The sequence below is a fragment of the Cupressus sempervirens genome, chromosome 5 (assembly GCF_028749045.1).
Source record: "Cupressus sempervirens isolate cs-2001-9-10 chromosome 5, ASM2874904v1, whole genome shotgun sequence".
NCBI lineage: Eukaryota > Viridiplantae > Streptophyta > Pinopsida > Cupressales > Cupressaceae > Cupressus > Cupressus sempervirens.
The window spans coordinates 1,023,915,426-1,023,936,141 of NC_143122.1; the positions used below are offsets into that span (position 1 = coordinate 1,023,915,426).

General features: G+C 36.8%; 2 protein-coding genes and 1 long non-coding RNA gene across 3 annotated transcripts in view; all 3 read left to right on the forward strand.

Moving 5' to 3' along the window:
• Positions 1-20,039, forward strand: part of LOC149559425 (F-box family protein) — a 93,644-nt gene extending 73,605 nt beyond the window's left edge. Inside the window, exon 2 of the mRNA XM_089833321.1 lies at positions 19,192-20,039. Within this exon, the coding sequence (XP_089689447.1) occupies positions 19,192-19,647 (456 nt within the window). The 3' untranslated portion in view covers positions 19,648-20,039. The remainder of the gene's footprint in view (positions 1-19,191) is intronic.
• Positions 17-1,453, forward strand: LOC149559426 (uncharacterized). Its single transcript, XR_016365149.1, has 2 exons — positions 17-816; positions 943-1,453. It is a non-coding gene; the product is annotated as an uncharacterized LOC149559426 (long non-coding RNA).
• Positions 13,886-16,705, forward strand: LOC149559427 (uncharacterized). The gene is made up of 2 exons (XM_089833322.1): positions 13,886-13,959; positions 15,933-16,705. The coding sequence occupies exon 2, from the start codon at positions 15,956-15,958 to the stop codon at positions 16,475-16,477; it is 522 nt and encodes a 173-aa protein (XP_089689448.1). The 5' UTR covers positions 13,886-13,959; positions 15,933-15,955; the 3' UTR covers positions 16,478-16,705.
• Positions 20,040-20,716: the final 677 nt, after the last annotated feature.

A 20,716-nucleotide genomic window follows, 5' to 3' on the forward strand; every position in this document is an offset into this window, starting at 1 on the left:
TGCTGAAACAAGGTTTGCTTCACACACAATCATCCTTAGACGACTTGTGAGGGTGAAAGAGGCATTGGGTCAAATGGTTATTAGCAACAAATGGGGTGGATGGAAGCAAGCTGATACAGAAAAGGCCAAAACTGTAAAGGATTTGATCTTGAGTGATAATTTTTGGAATAGGGTGGAATATGCATTAGAACTCACCGAGCCCATCATGTCTATGCTTCGGTATGTCGACACGGATGAGCCTTGTTTGGGAAACATATATGATGCCATGGACTCTATGCTAGAAAGAATAAAATCAGTAAGTTTAAATTTTTATACAATACTTTATCCTTGTTTATTGAGAGATTTTGATTTTTGATTTTAATTAAGTTATTAACACTACATCAAGATAACTTACATGTACATCATTTGACATCCCAGGTCATTCAGAGGAGAGAGCAGGATCCTGATACCTTGTACACTAAGGTGGAGAAAATTGTTCTACATCGTTGGAACAAGATGACTACACCTTTGCACCTCTTGGCATATGCACTTTCTCCTAGATATTATAGCAGTGAGATACTTGCGATTCCTGGTAGAGTGGCACCATATAGAGATCCTGAAGTTGCTGCTGGGTATAAGAGGGCACTTAACAGGCTCTTTAGTGATCCTGATGTGGCATCAAATGTTAGGAGAGAGTTTGTTGATTTTGTCTCAAGCAAAAATGCAGAGCCTGATGCAATCAATGACCAAAGTAAATTGGATGCCATTGGATGGTGGTACTTACATGGGTAAAGTTACATGTACCTCCAACCTCTTGCCATTAAGATCTTGTCACAAGTATGTATTTAAGTTTTTTTTCCTTTTCTTATGGCTACTTAGCTTGTCGAATTAGCACTCTTAAATTCCTATTGTATTGTAAAATTACTTAGCTAATTTTTTAAAATTTGTTGGTTGTCTCTCTAGGTTGCAAGCTCTTCTGCTGCTGAGCGGAATTGGAGTACATACTCCTTTATCCACTCAGTGAAGCGTAACCGGTTGGGTTCAAAGAAAGCAGAGGACTTGGTATTTATTCACAACAACTGACGCCTCTTATCACGCAAGGATCCAGGATATAAGAAGGGACCAGAGAAGTTGTGGGATGTACTACCTGAGACTTCTAACTTGGATATGACTGTCCAAGATATATCTAGAATTGCCTTGCTAGATGTTGAGGAGGAGGAGGAGGAGGATGTGGCTGCATCTGGGGCTAGTGGAACCGGTTTGGGTTCCAATGATGTGGAAAATGTCAATGATATAGATTAGGATGAAGCCATTGATCCCTCATATTTTGATGACCCATTTGACCCTTGAAGGGCATTTGCATCTTTGATAAACTATGTTTAAACATTTGTCATTGACTCATTGAGTCATTTATGATTTATCACTATGTTTCACAGTTTCAAACTTTATTAAGTCATAATTTATTATTTATCAATCTGATCAAGTAGTCTATGTTTTGAAATTCCATTTTGCATTTTAGTAATTCAATGTATGATTTTATTTACAACATTAGCATAGATTAATGAGTGAGTATTTAATGTTTATCTTTGACATTTGGCATTGATCAATAATCAAGTAACATTGATATATTCATACTATGGAATGACTTAGTTTTACTTTTACAACTATATGAGTTTATATTTTTTTTGCATATATATATATATATACACACTAACGAACCCACCCACGAACCCAAATGGGGAAAAAAAAATTGCCCGAACCCACGAACCGAACCCCGAACCCGAACCCGTCCCCGAATCCGAATCGACAACTTAGTAGCAAACCCAAAGGGTACATAAAACACCAAAATGTGTGTCATGTCCCCTTTTCAAATAATTAAAAATAATAATCTTTTCTAAGGCAAGCAGGCCCAAAAAGGTGAAGTTTCGGAAAAAGGGGATAATCTTTGGAAGCTAATGGACTAATAAATGAAAATTATTATTAAAATATGTTTTATTAACCCTTCTTGGACGTGAGTTAGGGTTATGTCCTCTTTTAAGGAGTTTGGAGGCATTTTGGGCTGATTGCAGAACTTGATTTTTGCTCATTTCTTTGTTATTCTTCAAAGGCTGCCAAACTTGTGGAGGAGACCCAAGAACGGGAGTTTGCAGGTTTCCAGGAAGGCTAAGGACGGGAGTTTGAAGCCATTCCATGTGCATGCTCATGCAGAGTTTGCCTTTGTGTTGAACAGTGCAGATTTGTGGTTTTTCGGGTGTGTTTTTTGTAAGAGTTTGGTGTTTCCGGTTGAGTATTTCATATCAGTTTGGGTTGCTGCTGTATTTCAGACTTTAGATGTTAAAATAGAGCTGAATATATGTATTTGGTCATGATTATACTTCTGTGATAGATTATTAGTGTTTTTGTGGTGTTTTCGGGCTATTCTATGTTGTTTTCGGGAGCCCGATGAGCATTGTTTTTATCCTCCGTTTGGGAGTTGTTGTGTAAATGTTATACAGATTTGAAAATGTCATTTTGTAGGCTGTTATGTTGCTGAAATGTCTATAAAAATGTCCACTTTCAGATTTACTAATAATATGTGAAGCTGTGAAGTTTTTGGCACTATTTCCGGCAATACCCGATTTGGGGTTTATTGAGAAATTGGTGGATCTTTGAAAGATTGGTTGTTTGATCTTAAAGATCATGTAAAATCAGAAAAGGGACATTTCAGTGGTATCAGAGCCATGATCTTGCCAGCCTGAGGGTTTGTAGAAGTTTGCATGTCAGTTTTGACAACTACCCAGATCTTGCATGTCAGTTTTGACAACTACCCAGATCTTGCATTTCATAATTTATGGTTGCATGTTGCTTCTAATCAGCTGCATGTCAAAATTTATGGTTGCATGCTACTTCTAATCATTTGCATGTTAGTTCTTGGTGAATTTGGTGGTTGCATGTTGCTTCTAATCAGCTGCATGTCAAAATCTATGGTTGCATGCTACTTCTAATCATTTGCATGTTACTTCTTGGTGTTTGAAGAAGTTATAACCTATTGGGGTTACATCTACTTTATCCAGAATGGACAGGTATAGTACAGAGTCTCAGAGGACACGATCTTGGACAATTGATATCCAGAGTCAGAACAATAGAAAGGATGGTTATTTAGACATTCGAGATAAACTTAGAAAAATAAGCCATGACATGTTTGAACAGTTGGTTGAGCACCACCATAAGATGAATGACATGTTGTCCGACCCAGCTAAGGTGGATAAGTTGATCAAATTTCTATTTGGCAGATTTTCTCACAGGGCAGGTGACACAATTACCAAGAACTTGCATGAGGAGTTTGAGAAACTAGCTTATAGCCAAGCAGAGGTCTCAGATTCTACTCCGCCACAGGAGGTAGTGAGAAAGGATATTACGCAGATTGATAGTAATGGTCAACTTGATACTCAAATTGAGACAATTGTATACAGGTCGTGAAAGGGTGATATCACAGGTATTCAGGATGGTATAGTTACAACAGGTAGTGACTACAACGTAGTGGGTTCAGATGATTATTATGAGGATGTTGTTGTGCATGATGGTGAGATACCTGGTAGAGATGAGCAGACATTGAGCATTCATGAATTTGCTGAGAAAGAGTACCAGGCACAGTTAGATGCTTCGTCACATGAGGTTGAGGCTGGTAGTACTTCACACGATTTGTCCAACTAGTTGAAAGTGAACAAAGACAGTATTGTGACTTCATTATCTCATCATGACAGGTATGTGGAGTTAGTTGGTATTGGTCATATTACTCAAGTGAGGATTTTTCTTGAGTTACCAACTGATTCTAGTTTACAGATATGGACTCGAGATTGTTATATTGGCATTTGGGATTCAGTTGATTGGAGATCTTTAACACATTTTGGTAGCAGTGTTTGTTTGGGTGCTATCATGGATTTGATTAGCAGATTGCATGGTGTTGTCTTTTCTTGTGCTAGCAGCTTGTCCGATGTTGGTATTAGTTTTTATACACCGGTGTTGGGCTTTGTTCATATATCCAGTCGACCATACTTGCTGGAATGTGTTGATGATCTTTCATATTTGGCAGTATGTACAGATGAGTCCCAAGATCATATTGGCATTGATGACATCTAGGAGGATGCAGTGGTTAGTTTTGAAGACTTAGTTTCCTTGGGTACAAAGGAGTTGGACAGCAGTGCTACAATTTTTGATACTCCGTTTGTTGATATGAGCTTTAGAGTTGATTCACAAGGTATGGATGGTAATAATATAGAGACTAGTAACTTTGAGGATACTCCTTTAGACAATGCATCAGAGAAGGTTTGTAGGAGACAATCAAGCCAGTGCCATCATGTGTCTAATCAATTGAGAGTTAGTGAACGAGACATTGCTATCGCTTGGCAACATTTCGATGCTGCTCGTCAATTGTTAGCAGTTTATGGATGGGGTTCTCCTACTAGTGATTAGCAGGGAGGCTGTTATCTTTCCTTGACAGAGTTCCACTCTTTATGGGAAGCTATCCAGATTCTGAGACAAGATTATATGCAGTTGGTACGACAGAGATTATCTTATGGAGTGGGGCAGTACAACATATGATGCATTGTTGGCCAAGGAAGATGAGGTGAGTGAGCTTACTGAGCAGCTTGAGGTGACTTTTGAGATTCTTAAGAGCACACAATTGGCTTTCAAGGAGTCACAGTTTCATTTGGCTAAGGTGACCATGGAGTTAGAGCAACTACAGTCTTTACTAGATTCTGTATAGTCACAAGCTGTGGTGTCTGATAATCCGAGGATGTCCATGGTCGAGATTGTCAAAGATAGTGGAGATGGGGATGCATCCATCCTTGATACTAACATTGGCATATCGGGTTCATCCCCACTAGAGTCAGGTTCAGTTGAGTTGGGTGCTGCAGTAGATTGTTGTGGTATGCCTGACATGGTGGTGACCTCTAGCACTAATGGCATGAAGACTAGAGATGTTGTATCAAAGACCATGTGTGATGTTGGTGAGCCGATAGTTGGCATGGTTCCTGCTAGTAATACTACTCCCTTGGCGATGTCTTTAGAGGTAGTAGTTAGTTCCAACTTGGTTAGTGATCGATTGCAGTTAGTTACATCTGGATTGCAGTCTGAGCCACTGACTGAGATTGGCGCATTCTATTAGCATTACATTGTGAGGTATGCTCATCAATTTACCTTTGATGACCATGTTGATGAGATGATGATACAGAGATGTACTTTGGTTCCTAGTGCTTATCATCAGTTATGGGATAGTTTAACGCCTCAGGATGAGAGTTGTGATGGGCACGACATGGCGATAGGTTCTACAGTTGACAGCTTGATAATACATGACTTAGAGCAGGAGTTTCAGAGTGATGCTTCAGCGGGTGTTGTTATTGATTCTACTCCTTTGGCTATGACATCTCCTGACTTAGTTGGTGATCAGTCATAGTGGGTTGTATCACTTGTTCATGGTGAGCTGTTGACTGAGGTTGGTTTTTTTTATCAACATTATATTGCAAGGTATGTACATCAGTTAGCATTTGATCCTTGTGTTGAGGAGTTGATGGCAGGAAAATTTGGTTTGGGTTCCAATTCTTGCTGTTTATCTTGTGATGGCTTTTCACCATCAGGGGTGCATGGTAGTTATGGTTATGAGACAGTGGTCGGTGATCTACAGAGTTGTGTTGACTGCAGGTGTTGTATAGTGTGTGGATTCTCCATACTTGGTACAGTTTCATTCGGGAGCATTCACCATTGTTGCAGAGTTGGATTGTACATTCCGTATAGGCCAGTGGAATGCATTGATGGTATTTACTGTGTTGGTAGCCCACTTTACTTGGGTTTTGATGTTCTAAGAGTTTGTGTCTCGTGGGTTTCTGACTGTGGAAGTTGTGACTTTGGAGTTTGGTTGAGCAGTAATTGTCAGTTTGATTATAGATTCCTCTTGGTTATATTGTAGAGGATATTGCAGGAGCCTGTGTTAATTGACAATAGTATAGTTCATGACTACATTTGGGATCCAGGTGGATTGATTGGTTTATTGTTCAACCATTGCTTGAGGACAAGCAATATTTGGAAGGGGAGGACTTGTCATGTCCCCTTTTCAAATAATTAAAAATAATAATCTTTTCTAAGGTAGGTAGGCTCAAAAAGGTGAAGTTTCGGAAAAAGGGGATAATCTTTGGAAGCTAATGGACTAATAAATGAAAATTATTATTAAAATATGTTTTATTAACCCCTCTTGGACGTGAGCTAAGGTTATGCCCTCTTTTAAGGAGTTTGGAGGCATTTTGGGCTGATTCCAGAACTTGATTTTTGCTCATTTCTTTGTTATTCTTTAGAGGCTGCCAAACCTGTGGAGAAGGAGACCCAAGAACGGGAGTTTGCAGGTTTCCAGGAAGGCTAAAGACGGGAGTTTGAAGCCATTCCATGTGTATGCTCATGCAGAGTTTGCCATTGTGCTGAACAGTGCAGATTTGTGGTTTTTCGGGTGTGTTTTTTGTAAGAGTTTGGTGTTTCCGGTTGAGTATTTCATATCAGTTTGGGTTGCTGCTGTATTTCAGACTTTAAATGTTAAAATAGAGCTGAATATATGTATTTGGTCATGATTATACTTCTGTGATAGATTATTAGTGTTTTTGTGGTGTTTCCGGGCTATTCTATGTTGTTTTCGGGAGCCCGATGAGCATTGTTTTTATCCTCTGTTTGGGAGCTGTTGTGTAAATGTTATATAGATCTGAAAATGTCATTTTGTACGTTGTTATGTTGCTGAAATTTCTATAAAAATGTCCACTTTCAGATTTACTAATAATATGTGATGTTGTGAAGTTTTTGGCACTATTTCCGGCATACCCGATTTGGGGTTTATTGAGAAATTGGTGGATCTTTGAAAGATTGGTTGTTTGATCTTAAAGATCTGATTAGAGGCTTGAATATCATGTAAAGTCAGAAAAGGGACATTTCAATGTGTTTCCCGAAAACTAGCGGGGATACCCCCTGTTTTCCGTGTGAGGACAACAGACTGACAGAATCTCGCCCAAGGAAGTGCAGCACGACCCACGATGATCTACCTTTCGCACGAGGAAATGCATCAAGGGGTGCAAGGACATACTTGGCCCAGCAACCAAAGTACCTCAACACTGGTGTAGGCTTTCGTGCGAGAAAGTGACAAAGGTCACATGAGAAAACCCAATACACCACACGAGCTTTTGCATTCTCGCACGAGAAAGTACAATTTTGCGTGAGAATCCAAAACAACATGCCAGAAGACAAAAAGGTAAAAGCTAAGAAATAAAGTTCCTCCACACTGGGGAGTACCGGATCCACATATCGAGGAAAGACACTTGATCAAATAACCGAAAGACGGAAAGCTGGAAACTGAATCTAAACATTTAAACATAGTAGTGAAAGGAAAGTACAAAAGGTAACATCGCAATGAACTGAACAACCAAACTAAGTGTGCGGTTCCACGCAACCATAATAGCATCATGAGACCTTGAAGGTCCTAGCCATCCCCTGCGCATAACATCCCAAACTGCCAACTAGATAGTTGGAGTTGTCTTATAAGGACATCACTACTAAAGTGTAATGACACCATAAGAACAAGAAATCTAACATGCTAAAACAAAAGCATTAGATACTCCAATCAAGCAGATAACATCGTACATCATATGCTAAACATCATAATAAGGGAATTCGTCAATCAACTAACATCATCTAAACGTGATATAAAAGCATTTCAATGAAAGCATAAATCACAAGAAAGCATACTTTGGAACCCGAAGTACCAAGTGAAAACATCTAGCAATGGTTGCATTGAGAAAGTAGATCGTCTTTGTACATCGTTCCCTATTAGTGGTATGGGTAGCTGTGCCTTCCAACCACGTGAAACACGTAGGTCCACTCCCGTCGTGTTGATGGAGATAATGATCCAACCACAAACACACATAAAACAAACGTCCATGGCTAACACTCATGCCAAACACTATGATGACTGAAACCAAGATCAGAGACAATGCATAAAGTACAGGTCATGATCAGACACTCAATGGTCTACTATGTAGGGGTTGACATCATGGAGAGTTGCTTCGCATCGAAAAGCCCAAGCTTGGATTGTGCGGCTCAACTCCCTAACGGAAGGCTCTCGCACTAAACATTTTATTATCTTAAATTTTATTTCCACCCAATATTTTATTTAGTTATCACTTACTTAAAACTCCCTCTGCCAACCAACGGAAACTAGTCACCAGGTTGCGAGATAGAAGCCCCCTCCATATGCTACCCTACCCTACCCATGCTCATCCAATGATGAGTGCCCATAGGCATGCATATTCCCAACCCAACCTCACATGATCATAACTTCTGGCAAGTCCACAGAAGATCGAGCCTCGCAAGTCACCCGACAAATGTATGTGTACGTACTTGCATGTGGCGCACCACCATCACGAAGATCATAACTCAAGGACTGGATGAGAACACAATGCAGAAATACACTCAACCGAAAACAGACTTGAGAGGACGAATGCGACATGCATCCCAATGCAACAACAAAAGTGCAACAATGGTCGCACTAACATCCAAATGGATGATCTAGGTCCACAACCAAATTGATGCCAAGAAAATCTGAGAAAATAGGGCGGCACACAAAACGAGGTAAAAACCCCAAAAATTGGAAAACTTTGAAATTAAAACCCATTTAGTCTTTGGGCACAAAAGCCTCGAAAATCCAATAAAATTTGGGTTCGGATACTGTATGCTAAAACCACTAGCATAATGGTACGAAACCCCAAACCCTCATCCCAAAAAGTGGGAAAATGTTCATACCCAACCAACCGTGCAAAACCAACAAACAGAAACAAAGGGGAACACTAGTTCTCAACCTCTAGACAAACAACTACCAAAAATAGATTTAGAAACTGAGCTGAAACAAGAAAACGGGAGAGCCTTACCTGACAGCAAAAGAGGCAGAAACGGAAATCAATCTGATAAAATAATAATCCTACGAAAACTGCCAAAAACTGCGGCAAAACAAAGTCTCCCCGAGCTGGATCTAATGGGACTGATCTCGCGAAGATCTCACACTCGAAGCTCTCACAATGAATAGAAACGTGATCCTCCAGAAGAGGATTCTCAAAAAAGCTCACTTTTGTATTTTGCAAAAGTGAGAAGTGAGGAATTAAATTCCTCTTTCAATACTTATTCACTTTTCGATTGAATAATTGATTAGGGAAAATAGCCAGTTAGACTAGCTAGACTTCGAATCGACCCAAATGAAAACAGGTTATTCCTATTAATAGGAATTCATCTAAGGCAAAGTTGTCAGAAATTAAATTCAATAAAATTTGAAGCCTGAAAACCCAAAATCACAAAATTTTCTTTAACAACTTTCGTGATAATGTGAACCTTTAAAATGCACAGACACGCTCTCTGGTCTAGTCACATAATGCAAATGAGTTCAGATTTAATAATCACCGAAAGTTTTAATTAAACAATTAAAATAATGATACGTCGACCATACATGGATGACATTAACAAAATATGGATAGCTAAATCACTAACTCCATGTGCCATTACCATGGATATAAATCCTACACACTAAAACACACGATCAAGTGCAATTGCATACAATAACATAGCTGAAGCAATAAATGCATTAAATAACTAGTTTAACCATTTATTCAATTATATTGATATAATCCATTACACCACTCATGTTCGCATAAAGCATAATGAAACAAGAATGAAGTAAATATCCATTGCATAGAATCCATCACATAACAGAGTTAGAGATAAGTCCAAAATACCAAATAACCAGAGATCATCGCAGATCTATTGTCATCTCAAAATGACATCAACATGCAATATGATAAACTGAACAGCATAGCAGTATAGCATCTATGATACTCAAATCAAAGTATAACATCCGACACTCAGGTCATCCCAAAGTACATATAATAAGAAAAGTAAGAGTATCAAGTATCTTTCGAATCAAAATAAACAAGGTACAAACTGCAAACATGAGAGGCACTACATTCTAATAACCTCCTCATGCATAGGTATACTTTTCCTTGTTAGAACTATATATTCTTGAAATATTAGAAGATTCTTCCTCTTTTGATATTTGTTATAACTTATACCACCTGGTCTAGTAACAATTTCATTATGGCTTTCTTCCATTTTTGTAGTCATCTCAAGGATTCCGCAGGCTGGTAGGATTTTGGCTCTACCACTGTAATGTACCAAATGACACATCTCAACGACATGGACACTTCCATCGTATTTGATGACACACTTCCACTGTACCACACACACTTGCATGTTGCACACTGCTCCCGCTGTACACACCACCTGCACAGTCTACCTCCATTGTACAGACTAGTTACCTTACATCCAAGTGAGCACGCAGCTCAACTCTACTGCACGAACAAACTTCCTCTGATTCCAGAGTTGTGCTTAGTTAAACTTGCTATATTAAACAATATTATCGATGCAAGAACGAATGACTGCCAATCAGATATTGTACTTCTAGATTTGAGATATATTTCTGATGAAATTCAACAATACAAATTTGTCTCCAAAGGGAGACTTCACAAATTTGGCATTAAAGTACAAGGCAAAATATCTGAGATGATATTTCCAATGTAAGATAGGGTAGCTGTGAGCCACTGAACTGCGATTACTGAATAGGGAGGGTCTTGCACCTTTGAAACTGTATACAAACTGAATTCCAACCGGAATTGCAAATACACAAGACAAATAGACTCCGTGTCCTTATAAAGAGCTCCAAGAAGTATCTCGAAGGGTTATAAGTAGGCCAACATAACTAATTTATTACTTTCATTTTATAACTAAATAAAATGGTATGTAGGATATTATTAAAATTTGGGATCACTTATATCAATTAATTTAATTAAGTCGCTTTGTTAAATTTAGGGACATTACATTTCTTGAGGGATGAGTGATGATGGATTCATAAGTGATGATTGGAATGAACTCTCCTTTATGCTTTATTGGTGAAAGGGTTCAATAGCTTTCATAAGAATTGGGTCACCACTTCTCATTGTTCCCTTTGAGAATAATATATTATTCCCCAAATTGTCTGCCCTTTGCAATGGTCACAATCTTTCACAATTACTCTTGAAGGGTCATAACCCTTCGTCATTTATGCCTTTTGAGGGAGTCAACCTTTCATAATTACCATCCTTTGAAAGAGTCACAACCCTTAAGCATTGCTACCTTTTGAGGTGATTCCCAACAGACTTTGGTGTCTTCTATTTTCTGGCATGAGAAGTTGCATTATACTGCTCTTCCTTGAAGGATGAGGATAACTCTGAGTCTTCCATAATCGACATAGATAAAAATTCATCAATATACTTCTGTGCTTCATGATAAAACACAATAATGTATATGTTCTTCCAAACTACAATAAAAGGATTTATTGTGATCTCTGTATTACTATAGTCTGCAATCATTTTTATATTTGCCATAAAATTTACCTCTGTTGAGTTTTCTATTGCCTCTGTTCATGTTTTTCATTGATGTGGCTTATTTGAATAACTCTCAGCTTTAGAAGAGGATGTGGTAGTTCAAGGAAATGGACCATGATTCTAACTTTCACATCAGCCCAATTTATATGTTTACTCACCTCTTAAATTATCTTTCGGTTGATAAAGATATCTGTCAGTCTTTTGGCAGAAGACACAGTATGCTTGCACAAACAGCTTTCTCTTCTATTTATGTGGTCACCTCCTCATTCGATGATGATTCTTCCTCTGGCATGGTTTTTGAGACTAAATTTGCCAAAATTTTAGAGTTCCATCAATGTATTTTTTATAATATCTCTCCTTAAAAGAATTCTGCATTTGTTTTATAATTTTTTCCACAAAAAATTATGTCTGGGTTTTCAAAAGGCCAAGTTGGATTTATTTTGTGGGTTCTACCGTTTTAAAATTGAAGATTTGTAAACTGACCAAATCTGTGCCTCAGATTTTGTCCCTGCTACTCGTTAAGGTTCATTTTGCTGCACGATGTCTGTTCTGCCGTCTGCCAGCTACTTCTATCCTTGTGACTCAAAATCTTTCTGTCAAAAGCATGTCCATCCTCACTCTTACTTTGAAAATCAGCCAATTGCTCACCCCTGGAGATTCAAAGGATAACGCATATTGATGTGCCCTCTTGAATTCTTCACATATAACAAGTAAAGGGCTTTGTGCCTTGACTTCATCAAAAGTTGGCTCTTGTTTTGACTGTTCTTCTTGGACTTATGCTCATTAATCTCCGTTTAAACAATTTTTTGTTTTGATTCTTACCTTTTTTCCATCACCATCTCCTTCCTCTTTTTAGGCTCCTTTTCGCCTTTAATTCATCAAAAGATAAATCATTACAAATCGCTTGACTTGGGCATAATACATTGCCATTTCATCTTTTGGGAGAAATGGTAATTGCTGCTGCTCTGGATCTTCTTTCCTTTGCAAAAAATTGGCCTGTAATGTCTTAGTAGGTGGGTTGTTTGAAATCTTAAAATCAGCTAAGTTACTTCTTTTGTCACAATGCTGATTGGATCTAGCCGCATTACATTATTTATTCACTCCCATTAGAACTCGAGCTATCTCTGCCATAGATCCTCTCATAAAGGATTGAGATTCTTTGTTTTCCCTAATAACTTCTTGCTTTCTTGCTTGAGGTTGTGGATTTTTACCCATAGTCTTGGGTTTGAATCTCTCACAGGTTTAAGAGGTGGGACATCTGATTTCACCCTGGAAGGACTAGTCTCAGGCTAACTCGCACAGGTACCAAAGATATTGTAATGTCCCCAGTTTGGGGCTCAAATAAATTTCCTCAATTTCACATTCTTATCCTTGTTAACCTTGTGATTTGTACTATGTGATGAATAACATGGTCAATATGACTGGCTATTTTCCATGCAACAATGTTCCTTACATTAGATGACCTGTAAGACTGATCAGTAAAATGATTTTTGCTTGATATATTCCAGGAGTTATACCATACGACTTGACTGGCTATTTTCCATGCAACAATGTTCCTTACATTAGATGACCTGTAAGACTGATCAGTAAAATGATATTTGCTTGATATATTCCAGGAGTTATACCATCCTTCTTTGTCGTAATTTTCTAAAGGTGAGAGAATGTTTGTTGCCCCAATTATGAGCATATATGTTTATCATCTTCTATAATGTTATTGGGTATACAATAGATGGGATATTCTTGCTGTAATCTTTACTGAAAAAATATATATTATGGAGAGCATCTATTATTCTTCATAATCCTTTGATTCTTTACTAGCTAGATATGTCTAGTTATAATCTCTTTCTATCAGGTAGGTCTTATGTATTTGAAATGGTATGTTCTTGTGAATAGATAGCTGAAGTGGATATGATAGTTGTTGAAATGAGTTTTTGATCCAAGGCTATTAATATGGTGGCTGTATTATCTTTTATTGCTGACTAGGTTACAGTATGGTTTAGATTCGATGATTTATCTTTTCCTTCCATGATCGGGTAATGAAATGTTGAGTCAGACATAATGTTGCGAGTTATGGATTCTTACTGTTCATGTCTGACGTGATCACTTTTGGAATCTACTAACTGTAACTGTGTTCGATGTTCTATTCCTGACTTGGCTGGGTAAGATATTACTGATTTAGGTTTGTTTAAATTATATATTTCCATTGATCTTCTTTGTCCATATGTTCTCCAAGTATGAAGATATATATATATATATATATATATATATTTATTTATTTCTGTCACTGCTGTAGACTCCATATTCTGATTTGATTTGCTTATTTCTGTGTACAATGTCAAGGTTTATCCCATTGAGTCTCTTTCGTTGACTCCCTATCCCAAAGGCTTTAATATCGACTTAGTCTCCATATACGTCTCTCCCTCCTTATTGAAGTCATGTCTCCTTGCTATTGAATCATACGTGAATGTTGTGTGAGCTGGAGACTAACGCTGTCTGTAAAAACTCGGTATATAATTTACTACCACCATCTTATTATCCAAAGCTATCGATACTTATTTCTGTTTGATAAATACCGCTTTTTCCATCTCTTTTATTCTGAATATCCTCATATGTCACCTGTATATTTTTCTCCTTCCATTCGTTCGTCTATGTGAGGCTATTATTGACGTGCTTGCAACCTTGGGCGCTTCTTTCTCCTCTTTTTCGATCATTGGTTATCCTTGACGCCTGTGATTATATATTCTTCTCCTACATGATTGATCTGTGGTCTGAGGATATCGTCTTGTTTCCTGTTAGATCATCTTCCCTTGAATGGACGTTAGTTTGTTCTTTCCCTGAACGATCCCCAGCGGGTCTACTACCTTCTCGTGGTAATTGTAGATGGCTGCCTTGTTTGGGGATGAGTAAAGATGCCTGTCGATACAATTCCTGAACGTTTGATCACTCAGATTTGCCCTTGTTCTCTCCTGGTTATCTCCGTCCATTCGTTGCTATCAAAATGATTTATAAGGGTAAGGTAGTATCAAAATGATTTATAAGGGTAAGGTAGTAAAAATATATCCCTGATAGTCCCTTCTATTCATTATTGATACCCATTGTATATCTCTTTCATGGTCTATTCTTGAATGGTCACATCCTTAGAATTTAATAGATATGTTTTAATTAAGTTTACATCTAAAACTTATCTAGTTATAATATATATTATATTTAGTTATAATTTATCTAATTTCATATTTACTTTTACAATTATTATTTATATTAATATTAATATATTTATAAAATAGTTATCTTATACATATTATGATGTCATATTCATAATAGATTTATGCATTAATATTTATCATTATTTATTTAATTTATTTATAATGTTATTATATTCTCTTTCTTATTATATTATATTTAATTTAGTAATAAATTATATTGTAATTTATAATTAAATTGATTTACTCAAAATAGAAGACATGACAGATATGGGCTGCCGGTCGCTGCTCTAGGTCGCAGGGATACCCCTCATGTATAAGAAAAACTTCTCGCTTTTAGCTTTTTCCTTCGTTCTTGCCCATGAATCTGCACCACCACAGTTCCCACAGGCTAGTGAGAACACTGTCTTTCTTACCATTAAGATGTCTCTCTTCTCACATCTTATTGATTTTTGCTTATAATTTCATGAATTGGGCCCTTGTGTCGTAAATTTCTCTTAATGTATTTAAAAGATACTTCTAATAAATTTTGTTTTCATTTATGGCAAGTCTAAAAATACTTTTATTTTTAATACCAGCACTCAAAAACACATTGTGTTTTAATTAGATTAATATTGTTAAGTTGCCCTTTAAATTTAAAATTATTGGGCCCAATTTAAATTAATTTCACCCGGGAAGGACTAGTCTCAGGCTAACTCGCACAGGTACCAAAGATATGGGCTGCTGGTTGCTGCTCTAGGTCGCAGGGATACTCCTCATGTATAAAAAAAAACTTCTTGCTTCTAGCTTTTCCCTTCGTTCTTGCCCATGAATCTGCACCACAACAGTTCCCACAGGCTAGTGAGAACAATGTCTTTGTTACCAATAAGATGTCTCTTTTCTCACATCTTATTCATTTTTGCTTATAATTTCATGAATTGGGCCCTTGTGTCCTAAATTTTTCTTAATGTATTTAAAAGATACTTCTAATAAATTTTGTCTTCATTTGTTGTAAGTCTACAAATACTTTTATATTTAATACCAGCACTCAAAAACACATTGTGTTTTAATTAGATTAATATTGTTAAGTTGCCCTTTAAATTTAAAATTATTGGGCCCAATTTAAATTAATCATATATCATTAATTTATTAATTTGCAGGTGTTATTTGGTTCTTGGCTTTTGTAGTGTTGGGTGTGGAATGGTGTGTGTTAAGAGGATAGATTTTGATGTGCTTGCACCCATCTTCTTTCTCTCTCATGGTTGGGCTCCTTATGCTCTGCTGTCTCTCTCTGGTGCAGATGGTGGCTGGCTTTTGGCTGCAATGGTTGTGGTGAAGTTTGGTTGCTATTGTTTTAAATGGTTGTGCATTGATGTGCTTCTCCCTTCTTCCCTTTCACTGTACTGGGCCACCTCTTATTTGCTGGTTTCGCCTGTCTTAGTTGCACCTGCTATTGATGTGGGTAGAGCTCCTATAGAGGTGGAGTTCCGTGTGGCTAAGAAGACATGGCTGCTCCTTGGTTTGCTTGCTCTTGTGCTGGATTCTATTGAGGTGGAGTGTTTTGGTACAGGTGAAGTTCTTAGGAGTATATGCTTCTTGTTGAAGGTTGGGGAAGCCTTTCAAAACCCCTTGTATGCGAGTTTAACATTTGGCTTTCGGGGCCTTGGCTGTCTTATGGAAGACTCTGTTTTTCGTTATGGGATCCATGTAAAACCAGTTTTCAGGTTGAGAGAGCGTGTCGAAACCTTCCTGAGGTCGATGGAGCCTTTCAAAAGCCTATGTAGTATTGTGTGGCTTCAGTCTTTTGTTTTTACAGCTGGGGTATTCTCTTGTTTTCATCTTTAAACCTGCTGATGTTCTGCTGTTGCTAGGGCTGCTGTTGTTTAATGCCTTTTTTCGGCAGCTGGCTGTTTTTGGGTTCTAGATCCCATATAAAATCTGTTTGTAAAGGGATTAAGGGTTCCTTCAAAACTTGATTTATCCTATCATGGGGGACATGACAACAGCTTTATTGTTTTTCTTAGAAACGTTCTAACTCGACCTGAAAATCTGAATTATTCCTTTTCTCAAGAACGTGCAATATAGCAAAACAGATTATATTCAAAAGTTTTTATTCATATCATTCTATCAATGCCAATTCATTACAAAAACGTGCTGAAACAAAATTTAAGATCTCTTTCACTCTTCAAAAAGAAAATAATGAACTCTGATCTAAGTTCTCTTCACAAGCTTATCCTCTCAAAACTTGCCCAATCCTTACAAATGAAGGTAATTTTACTTTATATAAATACACATTTCAAAAGATTATGCCAACTTTTACATTTTTATGGAAAACTCAGAACATCACAGTATTGGGAATCTTTTAATTTCATCCTGCTTTTAAATATGAACTTACCACCTTTTATTCTTCTTTTATGAGCATTTAAAATTCACAACTATAAATGTATAAATTAGCACAACTTCTTTAAGTCTCAACTTTTGATTCAGTCACCCAATTGAAATGCCTTTTTTGAGAAATGAATATTTTGGAGAGCCCTATTTCCCATAAATTACAAATATCAATTTCACCATTTTGAGACCCCCATTCCATCATGTGAACCTTAAAAGCTACATTTTAATTTTTTTCTAGGACTTTTGTTTGAAAGTTGTATCTTGCTGTTTGGGTGTGATTTTTTTAGCTGACTCTCAGGGTTGTTTATGCAATTCTTGGAGCTTGGGTTGACTGCTAGATTCATATGTGCTTAAATCCAAACATACTAAAAATAGCAGTAACACTTTAAAACTATTTTAAAAATAGTCACTGTCTGAACTGTTCTAGCAGATTTCTAAGCATATATAACAGTAACATTTCACAAGCTTTTAGATTTTGTAGTATTCACCAACTTAACACAGATATAATTTTCTTCTTTTGACCTGGTTTAGGCAAATTATAATTCCAAATGAGAAACAATTGGGATGACACTAATAAATTGGATTTAAGTTTTAAACATGGGCATAAAGTAAGAAACTAGACGTAGGCTCCAACACCACTCAGCATATACCAAACTAGTAGGAAAACATATTCACCCCATGTAAAACAATATGAATAATATCAGCACTAAGACACATTTGAAGACATTGTTATTTTAAATTTGGCAAGTGTATTGATAATGCAATAGCAAATTGTGGAGGAGAGTGAAGAATAAATCAATAATAATATTAGTAAGGGAAGAATCATAGTTTTCAGACTCAGACTCGAGAGTATTTAGCAAGCTTAAAATTTTCAAGTCGGCAAAGACTCATCAAATACCTAACATTAACATTGCAAAAACTCGGTAACTTAGAAAATAAGTGCTAGCAGGTTTTCACAATCCATAATGATTTATCTGATGCTTCTGGAATTTGACTAAAAAAAATGTACACAATCAAGTTCCAGAAGCATAAGATAAAGCTTAGAAAGTACTAAAAATAAAAGTTTCTTTGAAGAAACTTTTTTTTTGGTAAAATTCAAATACAAAATGTATAAAATTAAAAATTAACATCTTGACAGAGGAAATGCATGGTTTTATAGCAAAAACATGTGAAAACAGTGTTTTAACCAGTATTTTTCCTGTGTTGGCATTTTTACCCATTATTTCCACATGCCTATATAAATGCAAGAGTTAAAATTTTAAAACTCGTCCACTAAAACAATTCCAGTACTCGGCAACTTCAAGAGTACTCAAAGAGTTTGCAGACTATGGGAAGAATATGCTAATAATAAATATTAGTAAGGGAATAAATATGAAAATCTGGAAACAGAGGATTATTCTGGTTGAAAATGGCACAATCCTGACACAATATGTTCCTAACATATTAAAATGTATAAAAGATACGTATTAAACTGTTGAAATTATCAGTCTGTAAGTCCAATCAACAAACATATGAAGTTCAATGCTTAGAGCATTCATATCTCAACTGCCTCATTTCGTAGGGTGTTCAGTTAATTGCAGTATCTCTATCGATAGCAATTCACGGTTTTGGTTTTTTAGGCCTGGTTCATGTTTGGTCCTTGTTTCATTCATGGTTTTGTTTTCTTAACAGTGGTGTGAGATTCGATACCTGATTAAAAGTGAATACATGTATAGATCTTAATAAAACTATCAAATGCTATTTATTTCCATGGTTTTGAAGCTGTATATTTTCTTTCTTATCGAGTGGATGCAATCTGTATACAAGTTGAGTGAGTTCAATGACAATTTTGTAGTTCAACGTACATGTTTAGCTGAAGAAGATGTCAATTGTTTTCAGAAATAAATGTGATTCAACAAAATATGAACACCCAATCCAAGTGCATCACTTTTAATGTCCAAAAATTAGAATTAAATCCATCAACAAAGTATATTTTGGCAGGCAAGATAACTTGCGAATTCTAAGGCTTCTGGTATATTTTGTCCTTTGGAGTCAAATATCTCTCTGTCAATGGAAGCAAACTGGTTAAGTGTAGGGGCTAGTTGCAGGAGTTCTCGACTTCAAATTTGTTCCTCACCAGTTGACATTTCATGCTAAAGCCTAATTCCCAAATGTCTCTTTTTTGTCAGGGCATTTCTGATTCCAGAGGCCTGGAATTTATCCTTGTATCATATAATGAGTGTGGTGGAATAGTCTGCAAAAGGGTTGGGGGATATTTACAAAATATTGCAGGCCATGACTCAGTTTCGTGGACAGCAGATTCTACATCGTCTACTAGTCTAAGTTATTCATCCAAGGAGGAGGAATTATACAACTGTCGGACACATATAAAGCCTATGAATGACATTGAGACCGATATCAATTGCACTCTCTGTGAGGAGGTGGAAGTTACTCGAGTCCTTTGTATTAATTCCAATTCTGCTGGATTTGGACATAGCATCAGTGTTTCTGCTATCAGTAACAAGGAAGGCAGGCTTTGGCAGTACACTGATGGAAAATTTGGCTTCAGTTTCCTCTACAGTAACTCTATTATAGACTTCATGCATATTGGTTCAAGCAGTCATCTTCTTGATCTTGTTTTGTAATTAAATGATAGTTAATTCTATAGGATCATTCATTAAATAAAATTCAAAATTCTGAAGAGAACTCCTTGAAGTTCAGCAATTAAGCTTAGCATGGACAAGAAGATATCAAATTATTTTGTGATTAAAAGATTGTTTTAATTGGATTATTCATCAAAATTCTGAAGAGAACTCCTTGAAGCTCAGCATGGACAAGCAGATACTGAATTTTCCTAATTGCTATTATACGACAGAAAATTCTGTGTTCCTATCTTGTAATGTAATTTTAAGTCACGTACGAAATTGTACATACTACAGACATTGGTGGCCAACTTGGCTGCTCAGTTGTGGAATTTCGCTTGATTCAAGCATTCAGAAAGGTATTTGGAATACAAGTCTCTTCTTACATTATCAAAGTTTTTAATTCAGCTTGATGTAGTTATAATGCTATAATGGCTCCTTGCTGTGTTGACCATCACTCTTCACCCCTTCATATCAAAAGCATCTGTATTCATGAATTTAAGATGCTGGGAGAAATACCTCTTTGGGTTTGTGCCTTGTAACATGTTGACGAATAAATCTATTTCCCAAAATTCAACAGTCATCCAGCTTGAACATATGGGATAACGGAGAGCAGTAACATATGAAAAGAGATGACTATTTTATTCTACTAGGAGAGAGCAATTGCAAATCAGGTAAACTACTGGCGTGAAAAAGTTGATTGGTTTTTATCTTTCGAATACCATTGCAATTATTTATTACTATGTTGTCCACCTGTAACGCTATCAATTGGATTCTTCCTCATAGTTACGAGAATGCTTTGGTGAGCTGGCATTAACAAAGAAATTTCAATTGTCATCATCACATTCTACGATGCAATGTCCTATGAGCTATGTTGGCAGTTGGACGGAGATACTTGAGTTCAATCAAGTCTTAGATAGTGACTGTTGTCAATCAACACCAAGAAGATTTTGGGTGTGTGAACAATCACTCAAACTGCTACATCCCATGAGTTTTCACTGTACGGCATGTTAGTGTGTTTCCACATCATACCCTTCTCGATTGCTACAAGGGATGCAAAAATGATAAATAT